The following is a 25,123-nucleotide window of genomic DNA, read 5'->3' as shown; positions in this document are numbered from 1 at the left end:
GTTATAATTTGTTGCCCCCCCCCTTCCCCCCGTCACAACCGCTGATACTGTAATGTAGCAATTTGCATGCAGACAGGCTATAGATAGACGAAGGCAGCAGCTGATGGTCTGACATGGAGCTCTTCACTAGTGTATAGTAGCTTCTCCGGGAAGGGGTGCCATGTATTGGCCGTGACGGTACACTCCGGGTACATAGTTACAGCCCTAATTGGGATGTATATGTTGCGGACAATGGAGGAGGTGCCCCTTCAGAGTTGGAGCCCGGCGGCAGGCGCCTCCATTGTCTCCCATAGTTCTGCCCCTGCCTCTTACCTACATACACTGTGTGCTGAACCATCATTCAGCTTACCGATTCCACCAGAAATAGTGACACGATTGAGGTATGAAAGCCTCAGTGATGTCACTGGTTCCTAGCAAATTGATAGGCTAGATACTCATCATTTATTTACAAAGCTCCACAAAAATGTACACTATCGTACTGTGGGGGCAGCAGAGCATATAAACAGCACCTAGAGGACCAACAGGCCAAGTACTGAAGATATGGAAGCATTAAACTGTGCATGAGACGTAATTGGCAAGGTATAGAGAGCAGGTGTTGTAAAGAACATGCAGGAAGCAGGAGAAAGTTGGACGAGATGGGACCAGACCAGAACACATGAGGAGGAGGACCCTGGTCGGCAGAGCTTACAATCTCTTCCTAACCCGGAACATGGAAGCTTTTATACTACACTACACATTTATAAAAAAATTATAAGTGGGGAAGAAAAACAACATGCCACCCACTCTGCAAATAGGGGTCTGCCCTCGCTCAGTTGACCAAACTAAGCCGCTACCGCACCAGTGTTTTATTTTGATCCACAGAGAACACCCGGCATAGAGAAAACAGGAGATTAAGCAGCGCAACTTACTCACTGACCTCCAGCTTAGTTTTTGACTGAATGTGAAGATCGAGATCAGTAAAGTTCCCCATGGACCAGGTAACTTCCATATGGCTTCCTATCCCCTCCTTCACACGGAGCTCCAGCTGGAAGAGCACAAAGGAGTTAGAGCTTGTTTAGGATTATCCGGAAATCAGGTGCCACATACGGAGCTATATTTAACATATGGGGAGGAAATTAGGGGTATTGCAGCATCAGCTCTAAACATCATCCAGCTCACATACAATTACCATTTAGAAGCTATTCAGCGGAGAAGTTCAAAATGTGAACGTTACTATACTTGAAGGATTTGGCTTTTGGTGGAATTGGTCTAGTTAAAACACCTAAAGCCGAAAAAATAACCCCGAAAGGTTTTAGATGTTCGTTTAAAACCCTTAGGCTCGTATTCAATTTGAGCCGAGCCGCATTAAAGTGGCCCGGACTTAGCGCTGGCTTCGCCTGTTTTCCAGGCGTTGAAGTATCGCACCCTTGCCCGCATATCCCCGTATTCAATTTGAAAATAGGCGAAAACGGGACCCGGCGATACTTGGATCGGCGGTAAAAATGTGAAATAATCCTAGGACCCCCCCTAAAGATGTCCAGACATGGGGGATCACTATGGGTACCCCCATTTTTAACTATTGAAGGAAGTCGGGGTTTCTAATAGCCGCGGCAGGTGCATAAATGTGGCTTTAATGAAGGTGATGCAAAAGAGCATTTAGAAGGTTTTTTTGGCCAAAACAACTATGGGCATCAAATTTGGGGTACTTGAAAATGGGGGTCAGCATATTTTAAAGCTGCTAAAGTGACTTAAAAAAAATTGTGAAAAACCCACCTGCCGCAAACACCTGCAATTAAAAAAAACACTTGGGGCATACTTGGGGACCCCCCAGAGTCACGTTGGCTATTTTTTAAGTTTGTACCCCAACTTTTTTTTTTTCGCCCCCTTTTTCAAAGTCAATTTTTGAGGTGTCCTTAATTTTTTTTTTTTACACAGATTACCTTTGGGGGACTGTCTGAAGGCTGCATGGGGGTTCCCGAAACGTTGCACCCCAAAACCCCAAATCTGCACTTTTTAACGCCTGCCATTCATAGGCGATACTTTCCGCCTAGGCGTTAAGTCAATGCAATGTAATAGGCAGTAAAGTCTTTCTAATTGAATACGGAGGAAAACTAAAACAGGCGATAATGAAGTCATGGGTGGTAAATTACCGCCAATCCGGACTTAACTCCTCAAATTGAATACGGCCCTTAGTTGCTTTACTAACTAGAGTAGTGTAAACACAATGAGATATGAGGTCCCCTATATTAGTACTTCACATCCATTAATGTATCATCGTGTCAGGTAAGATCATATTCCGAAGGACCTTTTATAGCTACAAACCCGGCGCCAACAGAAATGAGGCAGAAACACAAATGTCCGGTCTCCCTGCAGACTTACATTCAGGTGTAGAGGCGTGACGCGGACATTGTACATCTGACATCCTGAGTTCGCAGGAAGAGTGCGGGTGACACGTACGGCAAACTGTATCGCTTCCCCCATCACACTGCATGATACAACCTGAAAACAAACCACGGAGGCATTAGTGTGCGCGGAAGGTAAAAATTGGCAGATTATGGGGGGAATGTATCGAACCTTGAAAAAGTGGAGAGAGGTAAAGTACCAACCAACCAGCCCCTGTCATTTTTTTTCGAACACAACCTGTAAAATGACAGTTAGAAGCCGATTGGTTGGTACTTCAGCTCTCTCCATTTTATCCCTCTCCAAGATTTGATACATCTCCCCCTATATGTGGTCACCCTTCATTAAAAGTCTGTAAGTAGGGGTCTATTTACTAAGCAGTGATAGGAGACAGAGTGAAAAGTGATAAGGTGACAGCCAATCAGCTCCCAACTGTCATCTCACAGGCTGTGTTTGAAAAAATGACAGTTGGGAGCTGATTGGCTGACCCCTTATCACTTTTCACTCTGTTACACTGCTTAGTAAATAGACCCCCTCTATTTGTGTCTATTTCCTAACCTACAGTGTGAGAGTGTACTGTACAAACACAGCATGACTACAAGGTCCACATTGTATAAAATGCAGGTATAGGATTCTACTGTTTGGGGCAGTGCGGTGGCATATGGGGGCTTATTCTACGTGCGTGCAACGCAGAAGTAAGTAAGGCCAGCTTGCGTTAAACTCTAATTTGGCCCCAATTTGAGGAGTACTGCCATAGTATTAATAAGGATGAGATAGACCTACACAAAGCCGGTATCGCCAATCTTTTCATTTTACGGACAAACTTGTGCAATTTAACATCGGAAGCTGCATCAAGAGGAACGACTGTCCCTTTCCAGCAGCCTTTTCAGCCAGCGCTCAGATTCTGTCAGGCCTTAACGCAAGTGTAATACATCACAGGCACTACACACTCTACACTGTGCCCCAGATACAGATTGTGTCATCGTCTGTTACCAGCAAATAAGCCTCATTCCGTTGCCATGGCAGAGTAACGTTAGAAAATCATTCTGTGCACAGATAACAATGGTTTGGCTGCTCTGCAAGGCTCTGTCAGTCCATCTGTATATTCCATCTGAAAAGGCCCTCTGTGGCTTTTACACCATTACCAACAAATACTGTTTTACTATCATTTAATCTGAGTCTATCCATTCAAAGACAGAACAGATGTTGTAATTGCTCTCCTGGGGACTCCTGAAGCCACCGGTGATCGTCGCAGTTAAGTAAGCTGTATTGTGCAACATGCCATAACACAGAGAGAAGATTCTGTTCCCATATCTAATAAAAATATTTTCTTTTAAATATTTTAATTAAGCGTACTATAGCGTGCGTTGCTGTACTGTTTCCGATCATCGCTGGACGCATATGTACAGATATCTATAAATGTGTTTTTTATTGGAGTCTATCAGCTGCTAATTAATAGCTGTGATTATAACAACACCGTATTCTTTTCCATTATGAAACAAAATTTTTTGAAATTTGCACCTGTTTATTTTAAAGTTATAGGGAACCTTTGATCCAAATATTTGTATTAATCGTTGTGTAAAATGAAATAAAAATTGAAGATATCATTTTTAAGTTACATTAAAACAAAAGGGTATATGTACTAAAGCACAGGTTCTCAAACTCGGTCCTCAAGACCCCAAACAGTGCACGTTTTCCAGGTGCCCTCACAGCAGGGTTGCCTACCCTCCCGATTCGGGCGGGAGCCTCCCGATAAACGGGTGCAGCTCCCGCCCCCCGGAAAGGCAGGCAAGCCTCCCGCCTGCTGCAGATCCCCCGTCTCCCCCCGCCAGTACCTGTCAAACCCCCGCAGCGGGGGGGCCGCTGACGCGATTCGCGTGGCCCCGCCCCCTGTCACACCCGCAAACTGCCCTCAGCCCACCCGGCCACAGTCCCTGTTCTGCCGATCTGGCTGCTCCCTCCCGGAAGGAGCAGCCAGATAGTCAGCAAGTATGCCTCACAGAATCACTGTGGATTTTTTAAAATGCGTCAGTGAGTAATGAATACACCTGTGCACCTGCTGGGTGACTTGGAAAACGTGACCCGTATGTGGCCCTGAGGACCGAGTTTGAGAACCACTGTACTAAAGTGAGAGAATTTAGAAGTGGAGATGTTGCCCATGGGAACCAATCAGATTCTACTTAACATTTAACTAGCACCTTCTAGAAGATAATAGGTAGAATCTGATTGGTTGCTCTGGGCAACATCTCCACTTCTAAAAACTCTCATTTTAGTAAATTTACCCCAAAGAGCAAATGAAGTCAAAATGGTAATGAAAGGACATAAGAAAACTAAAATTGGAAAAAGAAAACTTAAAAACAGATTTTTAGACCAAATGAACATTCCTAAAAATGTTGTTAAACCCAATATATATTATTTTCCTGAACCGTTTCCATCTAAAATATATTTTAATGGGGTTTTAGCACCAGGAGAAGCCAATATAAAATATTCCGCCCACCTGCAGCTCACATCCACCCTCATTACCTTGCTCCTACTCCCAGTGACAGTGCCTCTGTTAGACTGCACCCACTCTGTGGAATAAATTCCTTCCCTTGCACAACAAAACTTTCCTATAGTCTTCAGACTTTCCCTGAAATCTCACCTGTTCAGACAGCTTATCAGTTTCCTGAACCACCTCCTTAATCTCCCTGGGGCTATTCTGCCCAACTGCAAGCTGCCTACTCAGTTCACACAAATCTATGTTTATTTCCCCTTCTATAGTCAAACAACTTTCTCACTCCCCAACTAACATTGCTGTGTGCCAGGATCTTACAGCCCATTTTTACAAACTGCAATCTGGCTGGACCAAAACACAATGGTTGGGATGTATCCAAGCATCGCATTTTGCATCCAGCCACTCATTGCATGCATGCCGGTGTTAATTACGCCAATAGGCAGGAAGATTTGCGAGTAAACTCACAAAGGACAGATCTCCCGATAAGAGCTGTCGTTTGTGAGACTTCAGGGCTTATGACCCAGACGTCCCTCTGTGCATGTGTCGTATGACGCGCACGCTGCAGGGAGTGCTGGGAGGGATACGATTGGATCCCCTCTCACAGCAGGTAGTGAAGAGAAGCCCATGGGCTTCTATTGGGTAATGCCATCTGGGGATGGCATTACCCACCAGGTCCAAGCTGCAGAAAGCTTTGCTTTCCAAAGAGTGCTGCATATGCGGTCAAACCCTTGAAAATGTCATTTTCAGGAGCTTGACAGCGTAATTGATAATAGCGCATCCCACCCAATATATGGGACTTGACCTCTTTTCCTAGATGTTGTAAGTTCGTGGGGTCGGGAGCCACTAGGATCACCATGCCGCCCTCCAACTTCAATTTGCAGAGGACCTGCAGAATTAGAGAGATTGGAGGAAAAATGTACAGACGCGGAAAGGTCCACTGAACAGCCAGAGCATCCACCAGAAATGCCCCCGAATCTCTGGTGCAAGAGCAGTACCTCAGGAAGGCCCGGATTAAGGTCTGTGAGGGCCCCTGGGCAACAAACATGTGGGGGCTGTAATTAAATGTGACGAACTTGGGGTATGCACAGCGGGGATCTCAGTAGTGTCAGTGCCCACAGTAGTGGGGCCCTTTATGCAATTCTCCCACAAGTAGTCATGCCCCCTGTAGTCATGCCCCAAGTAGCAATACCACTGTAGTTGTTCCCCCAATAGTAATGTCCACCAGTAGTCATGCCCCCTATGTGTGCCCAATAGTAATACCCCTGTGGTAGTGGCTCCAGTAGTAATACCCCCTGTAGTAATGGCCCTGTATTAGTGCCCCTAATAGTAATGCTCCCTCTGTAGTAGTGCCCCAGTAGTAATGCCCTGCCTTCAAGTAGTAGAGCCCCAATAGTAATAATGTCCCCAGAAGTGGTGCCCCAAATATTAATGCCCCCTGAGTAATGCCCCCAGGTGTAATGCCCCCCCCCACCGAGTAATGCCCCTAGGTGTAATGCCCCCCCTCCCCACCGAGTAATGCCCCAGGTGTAATGCCCCAGTACAAAAAGCCGCTTGCACTACAAAATAAAAAAAGAGCTATTACTTACTTTAAGCCCTGCTCCAGTCCACGTCGCCCGGCTGCTCCTCTGCACCATGGGAGAGACGTCATGAGTCATGACGTCTCTCCCATAGTGCACTGCGTGAACCGGAGCCCGGAGCTCACGAGTAAGCTCCAGTCTCCGGCTGTCCGGCTGCCGCTGCGTGGAGGGAGCCGGGCACACGCTGATTACAATCTCAGCGGGCGTCTGGCAAATGGTGCCTCCCTGCAGTGCCGGGGTTGGGTTTGCCGGAGGAGGCGGAACTGGTTCCTTCTCCTCCGGTTCACTTTAACCCCGATGGGTGTGGGGGCCCTTCGGGTGTGGGGGCCCAGGGACGATCACCCCTGTCAAACCTCCCCTTAATCCGGCCCTGACCTCAGGACCTGGTAATTGTGTCGAGATGCCATCATGTCGATGTACAGCAACCCCCAGCGAAGAACCAAGAGATGAAAGACATCCGGATGTAGGGCCCATTCTCCCGAATGAACGTCCTGCCAGCTTAAGAAGTCCGCTTCCCAATTTTGTACTCCGGGAATGTAAACTGCTGACAGGAACGGAAGATGCCTTTCTGCTCAAAGAAGAATGCATCATACTTCCCTCATGGCAGCCCGGCTGCGAGTACCGCCCTGATGATTTATGTAGGTGACAGCCGTCGTGTTGTCGGACTGTACCTGGACAGGGCGACCCCGAAGCATAGGTAAAGCCCGACACAAGGCCCTGTAAATCGCTCAGAGTTCCAGAATGTTGATCGGAAATCGGATCTCCCGAGCCGACCACTGTCCCTGGAAAGTCTGCTGACAGGACACCACCCCCCACCCTCGAAGACTTGCATCAGTGGTAAGGAGGATCCTAGTGCTGAACCCAAAAGGGACGATCCCTGGTTAGATGAGACTCCTGGAGCCAACACAATTGGAGAGTCTGGGAATTAAACTGGGCATTCTCCACCATGTTAAAGGTGGAGACCAGAGAGCCCAGAAGAGTGAATTGACATCTGGCGGTGATGCAGATACAAACGAATCTTGGACTGTAAGTCCCGAACCTTGTCTGCCAGGAGGAACACACCCGCTGAGCCCTGGAGTCCAGTAAGGTCCCCAAATGCACCATTTCCTGAGAGGGAGTCAGTAAGGATTTCTTCCATTTGATGACCCATCCGTGAGCCTGGAGAAGATCCACTCTGACCAAGACGTGCTACCTGAGAATTTCCGGGGACTGGGCCAGGAGAAGCAAGTCGTCCAGATAGACAAAAATTCTGATTCCCTTGTTCCGAAGATGAGCCGCCATGAACGCCATGATCTTTGTGAATACCCAAGGAACCGTGTAAAGTCCAAAAGGCAAAGCACGAAACTGGAAATGATCCTCCCGGACCGCAAACCTGAGGAACTGCTGGTGACTGAGATGATGGGAACATGCAAATAGTCATCCTGGATGTCTTAGGAGGCCATGAAGTCCCCCGAGTCCATGGCTAGAAAAATGGAGAGATTCCATTCGGAACTTGGTAATTCTCATGTACCTGTTGAGAGATTTCAGGCTGACAATCGGTTAGACAGACCGTTCGGCATCCGGACCAGAAACAGATTGCGCCCTGCGAAAATGTGGGAACCAAAACAATGACCCTGGAGACCAGAAGAGAACGAATGGACTCTCTTAAAGCTCCTGCTTTTTCCTGATCCAAAGGAAGACATGTGTAATAATATATATATATATATATATATATATATATATATACGCACATACACCTGCCTCTATAACAAAAAATTGCTAATTGCCTACGTTTATTCTTTCCATGTTCAATATATGTACTTGTATGTATTTAGGATCTTTCCAATGTTACATCTGTGTAACATTGGTGTTATATCTGTAACGATTTTAAGTTTTGTTGCCTGCGATATATTGTAACTTTTCCTATTTTGTATTCCTTATAAAGGTTCTTTACCACATGTGAGACTGCTGACCCGAAAACAGGACCCGGCACCCGTTCGGGCACGCAGAGCAAACAACGTCATCACAACGGGCAGCAACTGCCGTAAGTGAGATAGTCCAGTGTCATCCCACCACCATAACAACCAGATACATCGTCCAGTGTCATCCCACCACCATAACAACCAGATACATCGTCCAGTGTCAGCCCACCACCATAACAACCAGATACATCGTCCAGCGTCAGCCCACCACCATAACAACCAGCTACATCGTCCAGTGTCATCCCACCACCATAACAACCAGATACATCGTCCAGTGTCAGCCCACCACCATAACAACCAGATACATCGTCCAGTGTCAGCCCACCACCATAACAACCAGATACATCGTCCAGTGTCAGCCCACCACCATAACAACCAGATACATCGTCCAGTGTCAGCCCACCACCATAACAACCAGATACATCGTCCAGCGTCAGCCCACCACCATAACAACCAGCTACATCGTCCAGTGTCAGCACACCACCATAACAACCAGATACATCGTCCAGTGTCAGCCCACCACCATAACAACCAGATACATCGTCCAGTGTCAGCCCACCACCATAACAACCAGATACATCGTCCAGTGTCAGCCCACCACCATAACAACCAGATACACACTAATGCTACCAGCACCTCTGCTTCGTTTGTTAGAGAGATTATATATATCAGTGACGTGCGGTGAGGTCAATGGCTGGGGAGGAACACATATCATCTTTGTATTATTCTAATCGTTTTTATATCATTACTCTGGAGCGTGACAGGGAGCATGATAGGGAAGTGACTATCTGCCTTCCCTGCCTGCACATCCCTGATAGAGTGAGTACACACACACACACATATATTATATATATACCCACATATATACACACACACACATTCTAAATTGGTGATTAAAGTAATTAAGTTTAGCAAAATGATTAGGGTGATTACACCGATAAACTGCAATGTTTTGCGCTTATGTTGATACAGGATCCCTGGCAGGCGGCTCCTGGCACCGTCTGCTCAGCGTATAACAACATATGCCGGTGTGTGAATCTGCAATGAAAACAAGTCTATATACAGCCGATAAGAAGGAAAAAAAAAAAATCCAGAAGCAAATGAAAGCTGTGGCTCTCGCTGGAAGTACACGCAGCACTAAAGTTATACTGTGCATTAGGCAGACCAGTCTCCCGGGAGAGTCAATGAGCACCCCTCATGAAGTGGGATATTCGGGGTATTGATGTCGCAATACGCAGCAAATTCCTATCATTGATCATGGCACCACCCATCTCAGCATTGCACTTTGCCCACTAAGGCGCAATCCTCTGCGCTACTCAATCTGCATGTCCCAGTTCCAGGAGGGGAGGTTTTAAAAAGTAGGGCTCATTCACACATATGCACTGGGGAATTTCAGCCCATTTACTGCATGCTGCATTTTTTTAACCAATGGCATCTATTGTGCTGGCACTGCCATGTTCTAAAACGCGGCATTAACATTTTAAAATGCAAGATTTGGAAACCGCAACACCTTACTTGTGTCTCTTTCTTGTTGCGTTGATTAAAGTGCGAAACAAAGTACATTGGTGTCGAACAAGCATTAAATGTCAGACCGACAAGAATGTTTATCTGGGAGAAGCCCTAGATATTATCAGCCACGAAGAAGAACAAAAACATTGTACGAGGAAGAATAACAGGAAAAACGGCTCATTCCCTGCAATGTGGGTTGGGAGTATCATCACCTTGGGACAGTCAGATCAACAATCATCTGTTTTATAAACAGATCATCCCAGATGCGTTTCTTGGCTGCTGTATCTCTGGACAGGGGCAGTAAAGGAAAGAACCAAAAATCATATTTGTCTATTTGATACTAAAATATATTAATATGGTTCAACAATGTCTGATGAGAGCAGATAACGTGAAACTAAATAATTCCGTTGCCTGCAGCATATTGCTATTATTTTGGAAGGTCCACTGCAAACACGCACATCGACTCGGATCAATAAATAAACTAAACTAACCCAATAGCTGTTATAAATGGTACAGCTGACTTATATACAGTATATTTATATTACTACTGCGGTAATATTGGCAGCAGTACTAGGAAAACAGAACCGTGTCTTGGCTTGTGTGCTCCCAATATGTATGTAATATATCCAGAGCCGTCACTAAACTTCTTGGTGCCCTGTGCCAGAGAGAGCATTGCCACCCCCCCCTCACCCACATTGGTTTTAGGTCAGTGGTAGCCAACCCTGGTCCTCAAGAGCTACCAATGGTGCATGTTTTGCAAGTCTCCTCACAGAGTCACAAGTGATATAATTAGCTCCACCTGTGGATCTTTTCAAATGTGTTAGTTAGTAATGAAAACGTGAACTCTTGGTAGCTCACGAGGACAGAGGTTGGCTACCCCTGGTTTAGGTATCGCCTGCATACTGCGTAACGCTTTACATAAAGAAGGACAGAGCTTTGGGCCACAGTTGAAGGCTCAAAAGGCATACAGCTAGCAGTGTCGAACTGGGGAATGAAGGACCCACTGAGGGAAGGCAGTGGTAGGGGCCCATTCTAAAGGGGTGTGGCCAGCCACTACAGAGGCCTGAGCAACCATTATAAAGGACATAGACTTCAGGCAACATAGATGCTACAGTGCATGTTCTGTTGATCTATATTCCTGCTCTACCAGGTAACTGACCCTGTAATAGAATAACAATATATAATTATAATTCAACTGTACTGTCTAAAACTGAGATTAAAAGAGAAGGTGGGGTCCTCAGGCTGTAAGGCCCTCCTGGGATTTCCCCTGTACCCCTGTGGGCCAGTCCGATCCTGACAGGAAGGAATAGATACTATCCGCAATTGTATATAAATTAAATTTTTTTATTTTTTTTTTTAGACTGTGATGCTCAAAGGGCCACAGTGGGATCCCCTATTGTCATTACTCTAGGAGGAAAAAAAGCTGCTCTATTTTCCATATAAATAAATACTGTGTAGCTGGACTGCTTGTCCAGAACATATATCATCACATTCAATAGTTGGTGGAATGCGTCAGTACTCTAATCTCAGTGTATGTGTTTTAGGGGTCTATTTATTAATAAGCACTTTACCATTCATGGGGTCCATTCAGGAACTCGGTAAAAACCCTGCACCTCTGCAAGGGTATCCCTCTTTTTCACCAGCAGCCTAGCACTATCGGCAAATGGTCACTGTGAAATGCGTTGCAGGGATTCCAGCTTTTCGGTAAAAACACAGAAGAAAGGGCTTTTCTCAGCTTAATAAATACCCCTTAATTGTACCCATGTAGCAGTTTGTGTATTTTTGAATTTTTTTTTTATACCTATTCTAATTAATTTACAAAGAATAAATGACTTTATGCTCAGGTTCACCTTTACTATGGATGTTCCCAGACCACAGACATATAACATACTTTTAATGTGCTTTAATAAAAACAAACCTACATTGATAACAATACAAGATGATCGCTGCAGACATACTGTGAGGTGAGGGCTGTGCTCCATATCTTATAATCTAAGAGGAAAACCGAGGGAAGTTATATAAAAAGCACAAGTGCTGCTGAAATAAAATGCTTTGGTGAGCAGATTTCACAGAACAATATGAAAGATTAGAGGAATATCATAGCTCAGTGTCCTGGAGGAATTAGGCAGAGTGAGGTCACGGGCGAGCACGGGACACTGGAAACAACAGGCATGGAAGGGGGGGTGAACAATCGTTGCCTTCAGGCCCATCCAGGGCAAACGGTACTATAATCCATCACAGATAACCTCCTTCTGCTAAAAGGTATGACCTAAAATCATAACTATATAAAAAGCCACAATGTCAGCACAGAAGAGGGAAAATGAGCCGATGCTAGGCCCACAATGCTGAAAGTGTTAACCACTTATAAACTAAAAAAATAACATAAACAAATAGAATATAATACTAGGTAATTAGAGGTAATAGGATTTTTTTTTGCAGGATGTTCTGGCGTTCGTGAAACACCACGTAATCCACTTATGAGGGTCTGACTGAAAGGCATTTTGCTTTCAGGAACAGATGGGGCGATTACGGCGTTGGGGGAAGCCTCGGCGTCTCTGAAATGTGGTGAGCGGATGCTGGCACTGTGCCAGGCACGACGCACTCACAAGACGCACAAATCACTAGCTCGTCACACAGACGGTATCACACTCCTGAATGTCTCGTTCAATCTGTCACAATGTAAAGCCCAGGATTTTTAAATTTTTTGTTTCCCCCTTTTTTTAAAATGCACTGTTTTGGTGTAATTTTCATTTTCTTTATTTTTCAAATTGACAAATATTTTACAAATAATGCAAGCAGGGGAGGTCGGTTTCCTAAGCTGGCCATAGACGGGATGATTTTTAACACGATTTTGGCAGTTTCTACAGGTCGGACAGACCAATCGTTTGCAAATAGTTGTATTTTAGGGCAGCACAGATGGTGTAATGGTTAGCATTACTGCCTCACAGCACTGAGGTCGTGGGTTCGATACCCACTACGGCCCTAACTGTTTGTATATTCTCCCTGTGCTTGCGTGGAATGGGTTTCCTCCGGTTGCTCCGGTTTCCTCACATACTCCAAAAATACACTGGTAGGTTAATTGGCTCCCAACAGAAATTAACCCTTGTGTGTATGTGTGTGAGCATGTGGTAGGGAATATGGGCCCTGATTCAGAGCCGGACGCTCTGACCAGAGCGCTCGCTCTGAATCAGGGCCCACCTCCATAACTATGGAGCGTCCTCCTGGACGCTCGTATAGCTGTGGGTCACCACCCACAGCCTATACGAGCGTGCAGGATGATGATCGCGATGGTCTTGAACATCGCGACCATCGCCAGTGCGAACAGAAGCCTGCGGTTGAGTTTTTCAACCGCAAGGCCAGGAGTGATTTTGGCTCTATCAGAGCCAAAATCACTCCCACTGACATCACTAGTGATGTCAGTGGGGCCGGCTTCTGATGGTAGGCGTTCCCTTGGAAACGCCTCCGTCTGGCAGGCACGCCCCCAGCACGCCCACCAAAGGGGGCGTGCTGTCAATCAACATCAACAGCACGCCCCCTTTGATCAGACACAACGAGCGAAGGAAAGTCCTTCGCTCGTCGCGTCTCGCGCATGCGCACGAAGGAGCTCTCTCCGCCGTGCGCATGCGCAGTGCACACCATCGACCCACTTGCGAGCAGACAGCCGCTCGCGAGTGGGTCTGAATCAGGCCCATAGATTGTAAGCCCCCCCCCGGGCAGGGACTGATGTGAATGGCAAAATATTCTCTGTAAAGCGCTGCAGAATATGTGGGCGCTATATAAAGAACTGGTAATAAATAAAGTATTTTGAGTCTTCTGCGACCCCGATGCGCGTCCCCGCCGTCGTCTAGTTGGATCGCAGATCAGATGGTTTTGCAGAGAGATCTCAACTGATCGTGTACGATGTGATACACTTCTATGCATCTTATCTCATGATCTTAATGATCAATCGTACACCATTTGACCACATCTTATGAAGAATTTCAAGGGAAAGCGTACAACTGATCTTACCAACTTTGAATCTCACCGTGTATGGGGGCCTTAATCGGAAAATATTAACTTCACTGTGGGAAAGGACAAACACTAACAAAGAATAACTGCATCAAAAAGTTGTACCAACAAGTAGAAACACCTGTTTTATAAGGGTCACCTAGCTTACTGGAAGCGGGGACTTCCATACAGGTATGTGTGTGGCTCATGAGATAAGTTAGCAAATAACATTCCAGCATAAATCAGAACCAAGACAAGAAAAGTACTCTGCAATGGGGAATTCCGTAGTAGGGATGGCCATCGACCATCAATGTTTACAAAACATTGATGTTTGTTGGCCGATGTGAACTACTTTTGCCATCGATGATAGAGAACCAATGGTTCTTTGCCACTGATGGATCAGTAGGAGCGTTTTTTTTTATTTTTTTATTGTTATTGTGGCAGGATGAAGCTTAGCCCCTCCCCCGACGGTTGCTAAGCCCCGTCCCATTTTTTTATAAGCCTGCTGCCCGACGTGCACGCAGCAGAGGTGAACATCGAGGGGGTGCAAACCATCGATTGTTTTGTGCCATTGTGGTAATCACCAATGGGTCCATCGATGGCAACCATCAATGGACACCCCACAGATGGCCATCTCTACTCAGGAGCACGTATCATTTATTGTAGCTCAAACTATTGCTCAACAAAAGAGCATTTAATTTGGACGGCTGCTCCTAACCATCGTAGTGTTGAAGAAAAAAAAAGATCATTTTTAAAAATAATTATTTTAATTTCAAAATTGTATCTTAATATATTCCGTGATTAGTTACTATGTGAAAATGATACATGAAAACTGAATAAAATAAAACCTGTGTTGTGATCTGTTTTTGTGATACACAGGGGTTCAGGGAACAAGGAATGGGTGTGCAGGGGAGGTGTCCTACGGCCAGAAACGCTGATAATGGGTGTCTATGAAAAGCAACAGTTTAGTAAATAAAGCCACAAAATGTGGGTTGGGTACGGCATCCTGGCGGTCAGAATCCTGATGGTCGGAATGCCAACAGCTGAAAATGCTGGCGATTTTCCTTAAGTATTCTAAGGCTAACCCTATCCCACCCCTCCCACAGCCTAATCCTAATGCCCCCCCATAGTCTAACCCTAACAGTCCCTTTCAGCACCCTAACCACCCCACCTGCAGCCCAACCACCCCACCTGCAGCCCAATCACCCCACCTGCAGCCCAACCTTCATCAAAGCAGCCTAACCCTACCCCCAGCAACCTAACCTTCACCCCAGCAACCTAACCTTCACCCCAGCAACCTTACCTTCACCCCAGCAACCTAACCTTCACCCCAGCAACCTAACCCTCACCCCAGCAACCTAACCCTCACCCTACCCCCCTGCAGCCTAACCCTCACCCCAGCAGCCTAACCCTACCCCCAGCAGCCTAACCCTACCCCCAGCAACCTAACCTTCACCCCAGCAACCTAACCTTCACCCCAGCAGCCTAACCTTCACCCCAGCAGCCTAACCCTCACCCCAGCAGCCTAACCTTCACCCTACCCCCCTGCAACCTAACCCTCACCCCAGCAGCCTAACCCTCACCCCAGCAGCCTAACCCTAACCCTCACCCCAGCAGCCTAACCCTCCCCCAAGCAGCCAAGCGCAAAACTACTGAACCCATATTCATGGGAACTGCACCAATTTGTAGTGGAAACTCCTAGAAATAACTAGGGATGTGCGCCGGACCATTTTTGCCGGATTTGGATTTGGTTCTAATTCGTCGTCCGGCTTTGGATTTGCCAAACTGCGCTGACTGGCTTTGGATTTGGATTTGGATTTTTTGCCAAAATTGGCAAAAAAAGCTAAAATTACATAAATTGGGCTTTTTTTTCTTCCTAGAGTGTTATTTACCTCAATAACATTAATTTCCAGTCATTTACAGTCAATTTAGACCACCTCACAGCTTAAATTATTGTTTTCACCATTATTGGCCAAAGGTTGCAGTGAGCTGACTGGTGACCAAGCGTCAGAGCAGCGGCGCAGTGGCACAGACACCACAGTTTAAAGCACATCTATGAAACTATGCCACACAGCAGTGGCAGAAATGAAAGGTAGTGCTAAATGGAATTGTCCTTGGGCCCTCCCACCCACCCTTTATGTTGGATCTTAAAAAGGACATGCACACTTTAACAAACGAAGCATTTCAGCGACAGGTACTGCCACTTTGTGGCTGAAGTGCTGGGTTTGTTTGGGCCCCCACAAAAAAATCTTCCAATCTACTAAAGGCAACAGGTCTACAGTGGCATGATGTCACCATCATTGCCATCCTCACCCTCATCAGTGTGTACATCATCCGATTCCTCACACAATATCAGTTCATCCCCGCTGGAATCTACCATTACAGAAGTATCTGTACTGTGACGTGATTGGTGGGAAAGGTTTTCCTCGTGAAATTTCCAGTTCATTTTAATGAACATCATTTTTTCTACATTTTGTGGAAGTAGCCTCCTTCGTCGTTCACTCACAAGGTTCCCGGCTGTACTGAAAACTCTCTCCGAGTACACACTGGAGGGTGGGCAGCTTAAATAATGCAAAGCCAGTTTATACAAGGGTCTCCAAATTGCCTTTTTTTTCTTCCAATATTCGAAGGGACTCTGTGACATGTCTATGTGTACGGTGTCCTGAAAATAATCCTCCACCATTCTTTGGATGGTAATCGTATTAGATGGAGTTGCGGTAGAGGTGTCACTGGTGTTGGGCAAATCTTTTAGACCCGACCAGATGTCAAAATGTTGACTTGACTTATCTGCATCACCACTGGGTCTTTTGGAAAAGGTGCATTTTTTTCTGGCTGCTGCTGGAGAAACCGAAGGAGGAGACGTCATCGTAGTGCCATGTGTCACTTCAGCTGCCAACTTGCTCACCAGGAGCGCTTTGGTTCTTTTAAGATCTGGGTCAGTTGTAAAGAAAGACACAGCATATGACTTGAACCTAGGATGAAGAATGGTTGCTAAAATATAATGATCAGATTTCAAGATCTTGGCCACCCGTGGATCCTGGCGAAGCGAACAAAGGACTTGATCTATCAGTCCAGCATACTTTGCGGAATCACTTTGTTTAATATCATCCTTCAATTTCTCCAGCTGCTTTTCCAAAAGCGAAATCAGGGGAATCACCTTACTCAAGCTAGCAGTGTCAGCACTCACTTCACAAGTGGCAACTTCAAATGGTTTGAGCACCTTGCACAAGACAGAAAGTACTCTCCACTGTGCTGGGGTAAGGTACATTCCCCCTCCTCTCCCAATGTCATGGCTTGTCGTATAGCTATGGATGGCTTTTTGCTGCTCCTCCATCCGCTGAAGCATATACAGGGTTGAGTTCCACCTCGTTACCACTTCTTGCTTCAGTTGATGGCAGGGCAAATTAAACTGCTCTTGCAGGTGCTGCAATCTCCTGCACGCTGTTGCTGAATGCCGAAAATGTCCCGAAATTTTTCGGGAGACAGACAGCATCTCCTGCACGCCCCTGTCGTTTTTTAAAAAACCCTGCACCACTAAGTTTATTGTGTGAGCAAAACAGGGGATGTGTTGGAATTCACCCAGATGTAATGCTTTCACTATATTTGTAGCATTGTCAGAAATCACAAATCCTGAGGAGAGTCCAAGTGGGGTAAGCCATGTTTCTATGACATCTCTTAGTTTTTCTAACAGGTTGTCAGCGGTATGCCTCTTATTGAATCCGGTGATGCACAGAGTTGCCTGCCTCTGAATGAGCTGGTGTTGTTTGTTAGATACTGCTGCTGCTGAAGGCGATTCACCCACCCAGTGGGCCGTCACAGTCATGTAATCTTTAGTTTGTCCACTACCGCTTGTCCACATATCTGTGGTTAAGTGGACAGTGGGTACAATAGCATTTTGCAGGCCAATAATTAGGTTCTGTTTAACGTCCTGGTACAGTCGAGGAATGGCTTTTCGGGTAAAATGAAACCGAGATGGAATTTGGTACCGGGGACACATGACCTCAATTAGCTGTGTAAATCCCACTGCATTAACTGAGGATATTGGACGCAGATCTAATATTAGCATAGCTGTCATGGCGTCAGTGATCCGCTGTGCGACAGGGTGAGAGCTGTCATACTTGCTTCCCCTTGCAAGAGATTCTTTAACAGTCAATTGTTTTTTTGGTATACTACTAGTAGTCTTCTTGGTCCACTTCTGGGATGAAGATCCACCAGCAGCAGCAGCAGCAGCAGCAGGCCTAGTGCTCAAAGATTCAGTTTCTTCTGAGGTGTCCTGGAAATTGGAGGAGTCACCGTGACTTAGCACTAACAAATTGGATGTTGTACTACCACTGATCATTCCTGAGGATATTGAGGAGGAAGGTGTTGTCGGCGGAGATTGCAGGTGCTGGGATTTAGTAGAGAGAAGGCATCTAGCTAATGCTGGACTGCTTGTTGTTATTTTTTTTGCAGTAGTTTCTGTTATCAAACACCTGTCATGAGCTCGCTGCAGATGACGTAATAGCGTAGAGGTTCCTAGATGTTTAACGTCCCTACCTCTACTAACTGTGGTCTCACAGAGGCTACAAATGGCTTGACAAACGTTGTCAGGGTTTGGGTAAAAGTAATTCCACACAAAAGATGTGGATTTGTTGGTTCTATGCCCAGGCATGGCAATGGCCTTCTTATCTTGGCCAAGAGCTGCTTCCACTGGTGCCTGACTTATACAAATAATATCCTCATCCTCATTAGTGCCAGCGTCAGCTGCACATATATTCCTCTCATCCTCTTGCAATTCCACGGTGGCATCCTCAATTTCTATGTCCTCGGCAATACTGCTCATCCCCACAACTACAGATGGAAAAGAAACTGTGGAGGGCGGCTTCTCTGAAATGTCAGGCTTACACATAGAAATGCCACTTGTGGACCCACTTAGACTCTCCTCAGGGATTTCTGACATTTGTGTTTCAAAAAACACAGTTTGTTCGACTGCCTTATTGGTTTTAAATGTTTTCACACTTCTATAGTCTGATTGAAAAGGTCTTTTATCATCACGAGAGGCACAAGATGCCTCACTGACAGCTGCAGAACCACCACTCAGAAATAAAGGGCAAAGCCTGAGTCTTTCCTTGCCGCTACGTGTGGTGAATGGTATGTTGCCAATTTTCTGTTTCTCTGCAAAAGTAGTAGTCTTTAGAGGTTTTTTTTTTGTCTTTACCCCTGTAAAATCTAAATTTTTTGATTTCAGGTTCCCTAAGGTTTTAAAGCCTCTACGCCCTTGAGCATCAGCTTTAGATAAAAGTGATGGACTTCCAGCCGCTGCAATGCTAGCATTTACATGTTGTTTCTGCTCTCCTCTCAGTTCATTCTCGTGATCCATATTACTTTATCACTATGAACTGGAGTCACAGAGCTCGTATACACACAGTGGACTATGCCCTGTCACGGAGCTTGTCTAATACTCAGTGGGCTTATGCCCTGTCACGGAGCTTGTATAATAGACACAGTGGGCTTATGCCCTGTCACGGAGCTTGTATAATACTCAATGGGCTTATGCCCTGTCACAGAGCTTGTATAATAGACTCAGTGGGCTTATACCCTGTCACGGAGCTTGTATAATACTCAGTGGGCTTATGCCCTGTCACAGAGCTTGTATAATACACTCAGTGGGCTATGCCCTGTCACGGAGCTTGTATAATAGACACAGTAGGCTATGCCCTGTCACGGAGCTTGTATAATACTCAGTGGGCTTATGCCCTGTCACGGAGCTTGTATAATAGACACAGTGGGCTATGCCCTGTCACGGAGCTTGTATAATACACTCGGTGGGCAATGCCCTGTCACGTAGCTTGTATAATAGACACAGTAGGCTATGCCCTGTCACGGAGCTTGTATAATACTCAGTGGGCTTATGCCCTGTCACGGAGGTTGTATAATAGACACAGTGGGCTATGCCCTGTCACGGAGCTTGTATAATACACTCAGTGGGCTATGCCCTGTCACGGAGCTTGTATAATACTCAGTGGGCTTATGCCCTGTCACGGAGCTTGTATAATAGACACAGTGGGCTATGCCCTGTCACAGAGCTTGTATAATACACTCAGTGGACTATGCCCTGTCACAGAGCTTGTATAATAGACACAGTGGGCTATGCCCTGTCACGGAGCTTGTATAATACACTCAGTGGGCTTATGCCCTGTCACGGAGCTTGTATAATAGACACAGTGTGCTATGCCCTGTCACGGAGCTTGTATAATACTCAGTGGGCTATGCCCTGTCAAGGAGCTTGTATAATAGACACAGTGGGCTATGCCCTGTCACGGAGCTTGTATAATACACTCAGTGGGCTATGCCCTGTCACGGAGCTTGTATAATACTCAGTGGGCTTATGCCCTGTCACGGAGCTTGTATAATAGACACAGTGGGCTATGCCCTGTCACGGAGCTTGTATAATACACTCAGTGGACTATGCCCTGTCACAGAGCTTGTATAATAGACACAGTGGGCTATGCCCTGTCACGGAGCTTGTATAATACACTCAGTGGGCTTATGCCCTGTCACGGAGCTTGTATAATACTCAGTGGGCTATGCCCTGTCAAGGAGCTTGTATAATAGACACAGTAGGCTATGCCCTGTCACGGAGCTTGTATAATACTCAGTGGGCTTATGCCCTGTCACGGAGGTTGTATAATAGACACAGTGGGCTATGCCCTGTCACGGAGCTTGTATAATACACTCAGTGGGCTATGCCCTGTCACGGAGCTTGTATAATACTCAGTGGGCTTATGCCCTGTCACGGAGCTTGTATAATAGACACAGTGGGCTATGCCCTGTCACGGAGCTTGTATAATACACTCAGTGGACTATGCCCTGTCACAGAGCTTGTATAATAGACACAGTGGGCTATGCCCTGTCACGGAGCTTGTATAATACACTCAGTGGGCTTATGCCCTGTCACGGAGCTTGTATAATAGACACAGTGGGCTATGCCCTGTCACGGAGCTTGTATAATACTCAGTGGGCTATGCCCTGTCAAGGAGCTTGTATAATAGACACAGTGGGCTATGCCCTGTCACGGAGCTTGTATAATACACTCAGTGGGCTATGCCCTGTCACGGAGCTTGTATAATACTCAGTGGGCTTATGCCCTGTCACGGAGCTTGTATAATAGACACAGTGGGCTATGCCCTGTCACGGAGCTTGTATAATACACTCAGTGGACTATGCCCTGTCACAGAGCTTGTATAATAGACACAGTGGGCTATGCCCTGTCACGGAGCTTGTATAATACACTCAGTGGGCTTATGCCCTGTCACGGAGCTTGTATAATACTCAGTGGGCTATGCCCTGTCAAGGAGCTTGTATAATAGACACAGTGGGCTATGCCCTGTCACGGAGCTTGTATAATACACTCAGTGGACTATGCCCTGTCACAGAGCTTGTATAATAGACTCAGTGGGCTATGCCCTGTCACGGAGCTTGTATAATAGACACAGTGGGCTTATGCCCTGTCACAGAGCTTGTATAATAGACTCAGTGGGCTTATACCCTGTCACGGAGCTTGTATAATACTCAGTGGGCTTATGCCCTGTCACAGAGCTTGTATAATACACTCAGTGGGCTATGCCCTGTCACGGAGCTTGTATAATAGACACAGTAGGCTATGCCCTGTCACGGAGCTTGTATAATACTCAGTGGGCTTATGCCCTGTCACGGAGCTTGTATAATACACTCAGTGGGCTTATGCCCTGTCACGGAGCTTGTATAATACTCAGTGGGCTATGCCCTGTCACGGAGCTTGTATACACTCAGTGGGCTAAGCCCAGTCACGGAGCTTGTATAATACACTCAGTGGGCTATGCCCTGTCAGTTGTCACGGAGCTTGTATAATACAGTGAGTAGTAGAGTACACATACACACAGTGGGCTTATTATGCCCAGTCACGGAGCACACACAAAGGGCTTATGCCCAGTAAAGTCACAGAGCAGCAAGAACACGGCCTACTCTAATCTAACACTAGAACAGACAGCGCACTAGCTAACTACCTAACTACGCGTCACGCGAGAAATGGCGCCGACTGCCGGGCGCCGCGCCTTTTTATAGAGGCCGAACGTCACTCGGCTCTCGCGAGAATCCGACGCCGGACGGGTGACGTTCGGCCTCGAGGTGGAATCCGAGTCAGGCGGGAACACCCGAACTTGCGTTCGGGTGGACTCGGATTCCACCTGTTCGGAGCGGTTCGGATTCCTCAGAATCCGAACCGCTCATCACTAGAAATAACCTGCACTTTGTTTCATCTCAATCTGTCAAGTTGAAGCTGAGCGATAACAAAAACAACATCGATTGACATCATCAGTGCAGAGATAGGTGCGGCATCGAGCAATCGGCCAGTAAAGGGTGGGGGGGGGGGGGGGAGAGGTGCTTTGGCCAGCGGTCACATGAATGGCTACATAGCTGTCTGTGCACAGGGCACAGTGACAATGGTGTGAGTGGTGGGTGAAGGTGCTGCTGCCACAAGTCTGTATAGCGCTGCTGGTCACGTGGGCCACTCCCGCCACAGGGGCCCTATGGGAAGCAAAACAACTAGAACACATCAAATAATATATAGGCAGAAGCATTTTCTTCATTGGCAAATCTGCAAGCAACAGCTAGTAAATACATACATATATACACACATAAAATATTATATATATATATATATATATATATATATATATATATATATATATACACATATACACACACACACTGAGGGTAGGAGGTATGTGGTGAAAGTGAGATCTGATCAGATGGTTGCAGTAATTGTATAATGAGGTAGCCCGCTCACATACACTTCTCCCACACTAAGCTGTCTGAATGTTCCCGATCTACCCAGTTCTCCAATACTCAGCATGTAACAGAATATAACAGTGTCTCATCCCCACAGGGTGCAGCTCACCTTGGCCTGATCTGACTTCACAACGCTCTCCACCTGTCTCACAGACAACTGCAGAGGTTTCTGTCCACCGTCATCTTCAAACGCCAGCCGCAGAGATCCCTACAGAGACAGAAAGTGAAGGGACAAGCATTACACAGGGAACGTCTCTGTATCCAGGCCCCATGCTTATTCTGTCAGTCCGTGCCAAGTGGACCAATTATGAAGATCGTCCCCACCTGCTGATTGTGCAGCTGGTGACTGTTATACCCACCGCCACGTTGAGGGCCCATAAGAGTCTATGTACTAAGCCATGTAGAGAGATAAAGTGGACGGAGATAAAGTACCAGCTCCTATCATTTTTTTTAAACCACAACCTGCAAAGTGACAGGAGCTGATCGGCTGGTACTTTACCTCTCTCCAAGGCTTAGTACACAGACCTCATAGCCATGGATTGTGAACTAAAATTCCTCAAAGTTAGTCTGACAGATATGCCAACCTTCATGTAACATTGTATCACAATTGGAGAAGGTCAGGTGAGAACCCCTGGTCCACTGGACAAGGAATAACACTATTTTAAAGGTCAAACGCATCGGTGGGAGTGGTGCAAGAATGAAGTATTTGAATACACACACAATTAGCATAAAGTAACCAATACAGAATCCGCACATTCCCCATTAGTATCACACAGACCAAATGAATAGTGCACCCTCGTTACATCATGGGGTTACGTGGTACGCTTTTATTGAGATCAACCCTCAGAACATAGGCGTCTTTATAATGGGTGCAAGGTGTGCTGCAGTGCACACGGGCCCCTGGGTACAGGGGGGTCCACACCGCACAGGAATCTGTATGATTTACCACCGGACCCCTGCCCGGCGGATGGAATCCCGACACCAGGAGGCCGATCGAGGAAATCCCGATCGTCAAAGGTAAGTATTAGCTAACCTATTTCTAACCCCCTAACCATCCTTTAGGGTGCCTAACCATAACCTTCCCCCCCAGTGCCTAAACCTAACCCCCCCTTTTCCGCCGCCTAAACCCAAGTCCCAGGGGGGTGCCTAACCCTAACCCACCCTCCCCCTAAGCCTAACCTCCCCGGGGGTGCCTAACCCTAACCCACCCTCCCCCTAAGCCTAACCCTAAACCTCCCCGGGGGTTGCCTAACCCTAAACCACCCTCCCCCTAAGCCTAACCCTAACCCTCCCGGGGGTTGCCTAACTTTAAGTCCCCCCCCGGGAGCCCTAAACCTAACCCTCCCCCCCCGCGGCTGTTCACAGCGGCGCCCGTCATCACTTAGATCGGGATGCTGGGTGCTGGTCTCCCGGCGTCGGTAAAATGACAGGTGTCTAGATTTAGATGCCTGTCAATTAACCCTCGCCGGGATAAAGCAGTCGGGAAGCCGGCTGTCGGGATTAGGTCCGCCGGCTTCCCGACTGCATACCACCACACACCCTGCACCCATAAGTAATTATACTTACCTCTCCGCAGATCCCGATGTGCTTCTCCGTAGCGGTAGCTCTGGACCGGCGCTGCAGAGCAGCAAACACTAAAATATGTCCCCGGGAAAGTAGGCGCAGGCGCCATTTTCCCGGAGACCCACGCATGTGCAGTAGATTAGTATGCTGAGGCGAGTCACTGGCAGAAAGGAGGGGGCCCAACGGAGGCTGCATGCGGGCCCCCTCCTCTCCTAAAACACCCCTGCCTCAGAATATGCTCGTTTGTAGATGACCTGCGTGTTGTTTAGGGAACGTGGTCATATCAGAGATCTATGTGGCGGTCCCTCTGTTTTCATTCACAAAAGCATTTCATTGGGAAGTTTCTATGGGAACTGTGAAAATACCCAATTTACCAAGGTCCAAAAACCTAAGATAGTCGGAACTTGGCCCCGGTGGCCAATGCCATCTAAAGCTGCTGTTAACCATTGTAGCATGTAGGCTATAACAGAGGTTCCCAAACGCTGCCATTACAGTCCAGGTTTTAAGGCCATCCCTGCTCGAGACCAGATGGTTAAATCAAATTGACATTAGGTCACATGTGCTCAAGCATGGACATCCTTAAACTGGACTGTAATGGCGGAGTTTGGGAACCTCTGGGCTATGGCATTGCATATGTGTGGCTGCTTGTGGAAGCCTCCCTCCAGTAGGAAGAGCGGGACGCAGTCAGCGGACCCTTCACATGGACAGTTAAATAATAGCATAGACAGCGAGTGGCAGCCCTGCACAGTGACTTCACCTGCATTTGGTTTCAAAACAGAAATGCAAAGGAGAACATTTGTCTGCCAAATGTAAATACTAAATACAGAGACTATCTAATGCGTATT

The 25,123-nt window shown here is 46.7% G+C and overlaps 1 protein-coding gene across 1 annotated transcript in view; it reads right to left on the bottom strand.

The window, feature by feature from the left end:
• The window catches only part of C2CD2 (C2 calcium dependent domain containing 2), a 95,133-nt gene that overhangs the window by 35,281 nt on the left and 34,729 nt on the right, over positions 1 to 25,123 (bottom strand). The window contains exons 3-5 of the mRNA XM_088472568.1: positions 22,825 to 22,923; positions 2,359 to 2,478; positions 917 to 1,024 (exon numbers count right to left, since the gene is read on the bottom strand). Of these exons, the coding sequence (XP_088328694.1) occupies positions 917 to 1,024; positions 2,359 to 2,478; positions 22,825 to 22,923 (327 nt within the window). The remainder of the gene's footprint in view (positions 1 to 916; positions 1,025 to 2,358; positions 2,479 to 22,824; positions 22,924 to 25,123) is intronic.

The sequence above is a fragment of the Taudactylus pleione genome, unplaced genomic scaffold (assembly GCF_031769625.1).
Source record: "Taudactylus pleione unplaced genomic scaffold, aTauple2 ptg000126l, whole genome shotgun sequence".
Taxonomy (NCBI): domain Eukaryota; kingdom Metazoa; phylum Chordata; class Amphibia; order Anura; family Myobatrachidae; genus Taudactylus; species Taudactylus pleione.
The sequence above is the reverse complement of the archived record's forward strand: the minus strand, read 5'-3'. Positions and strand labels throughout refer to the sequence as shown.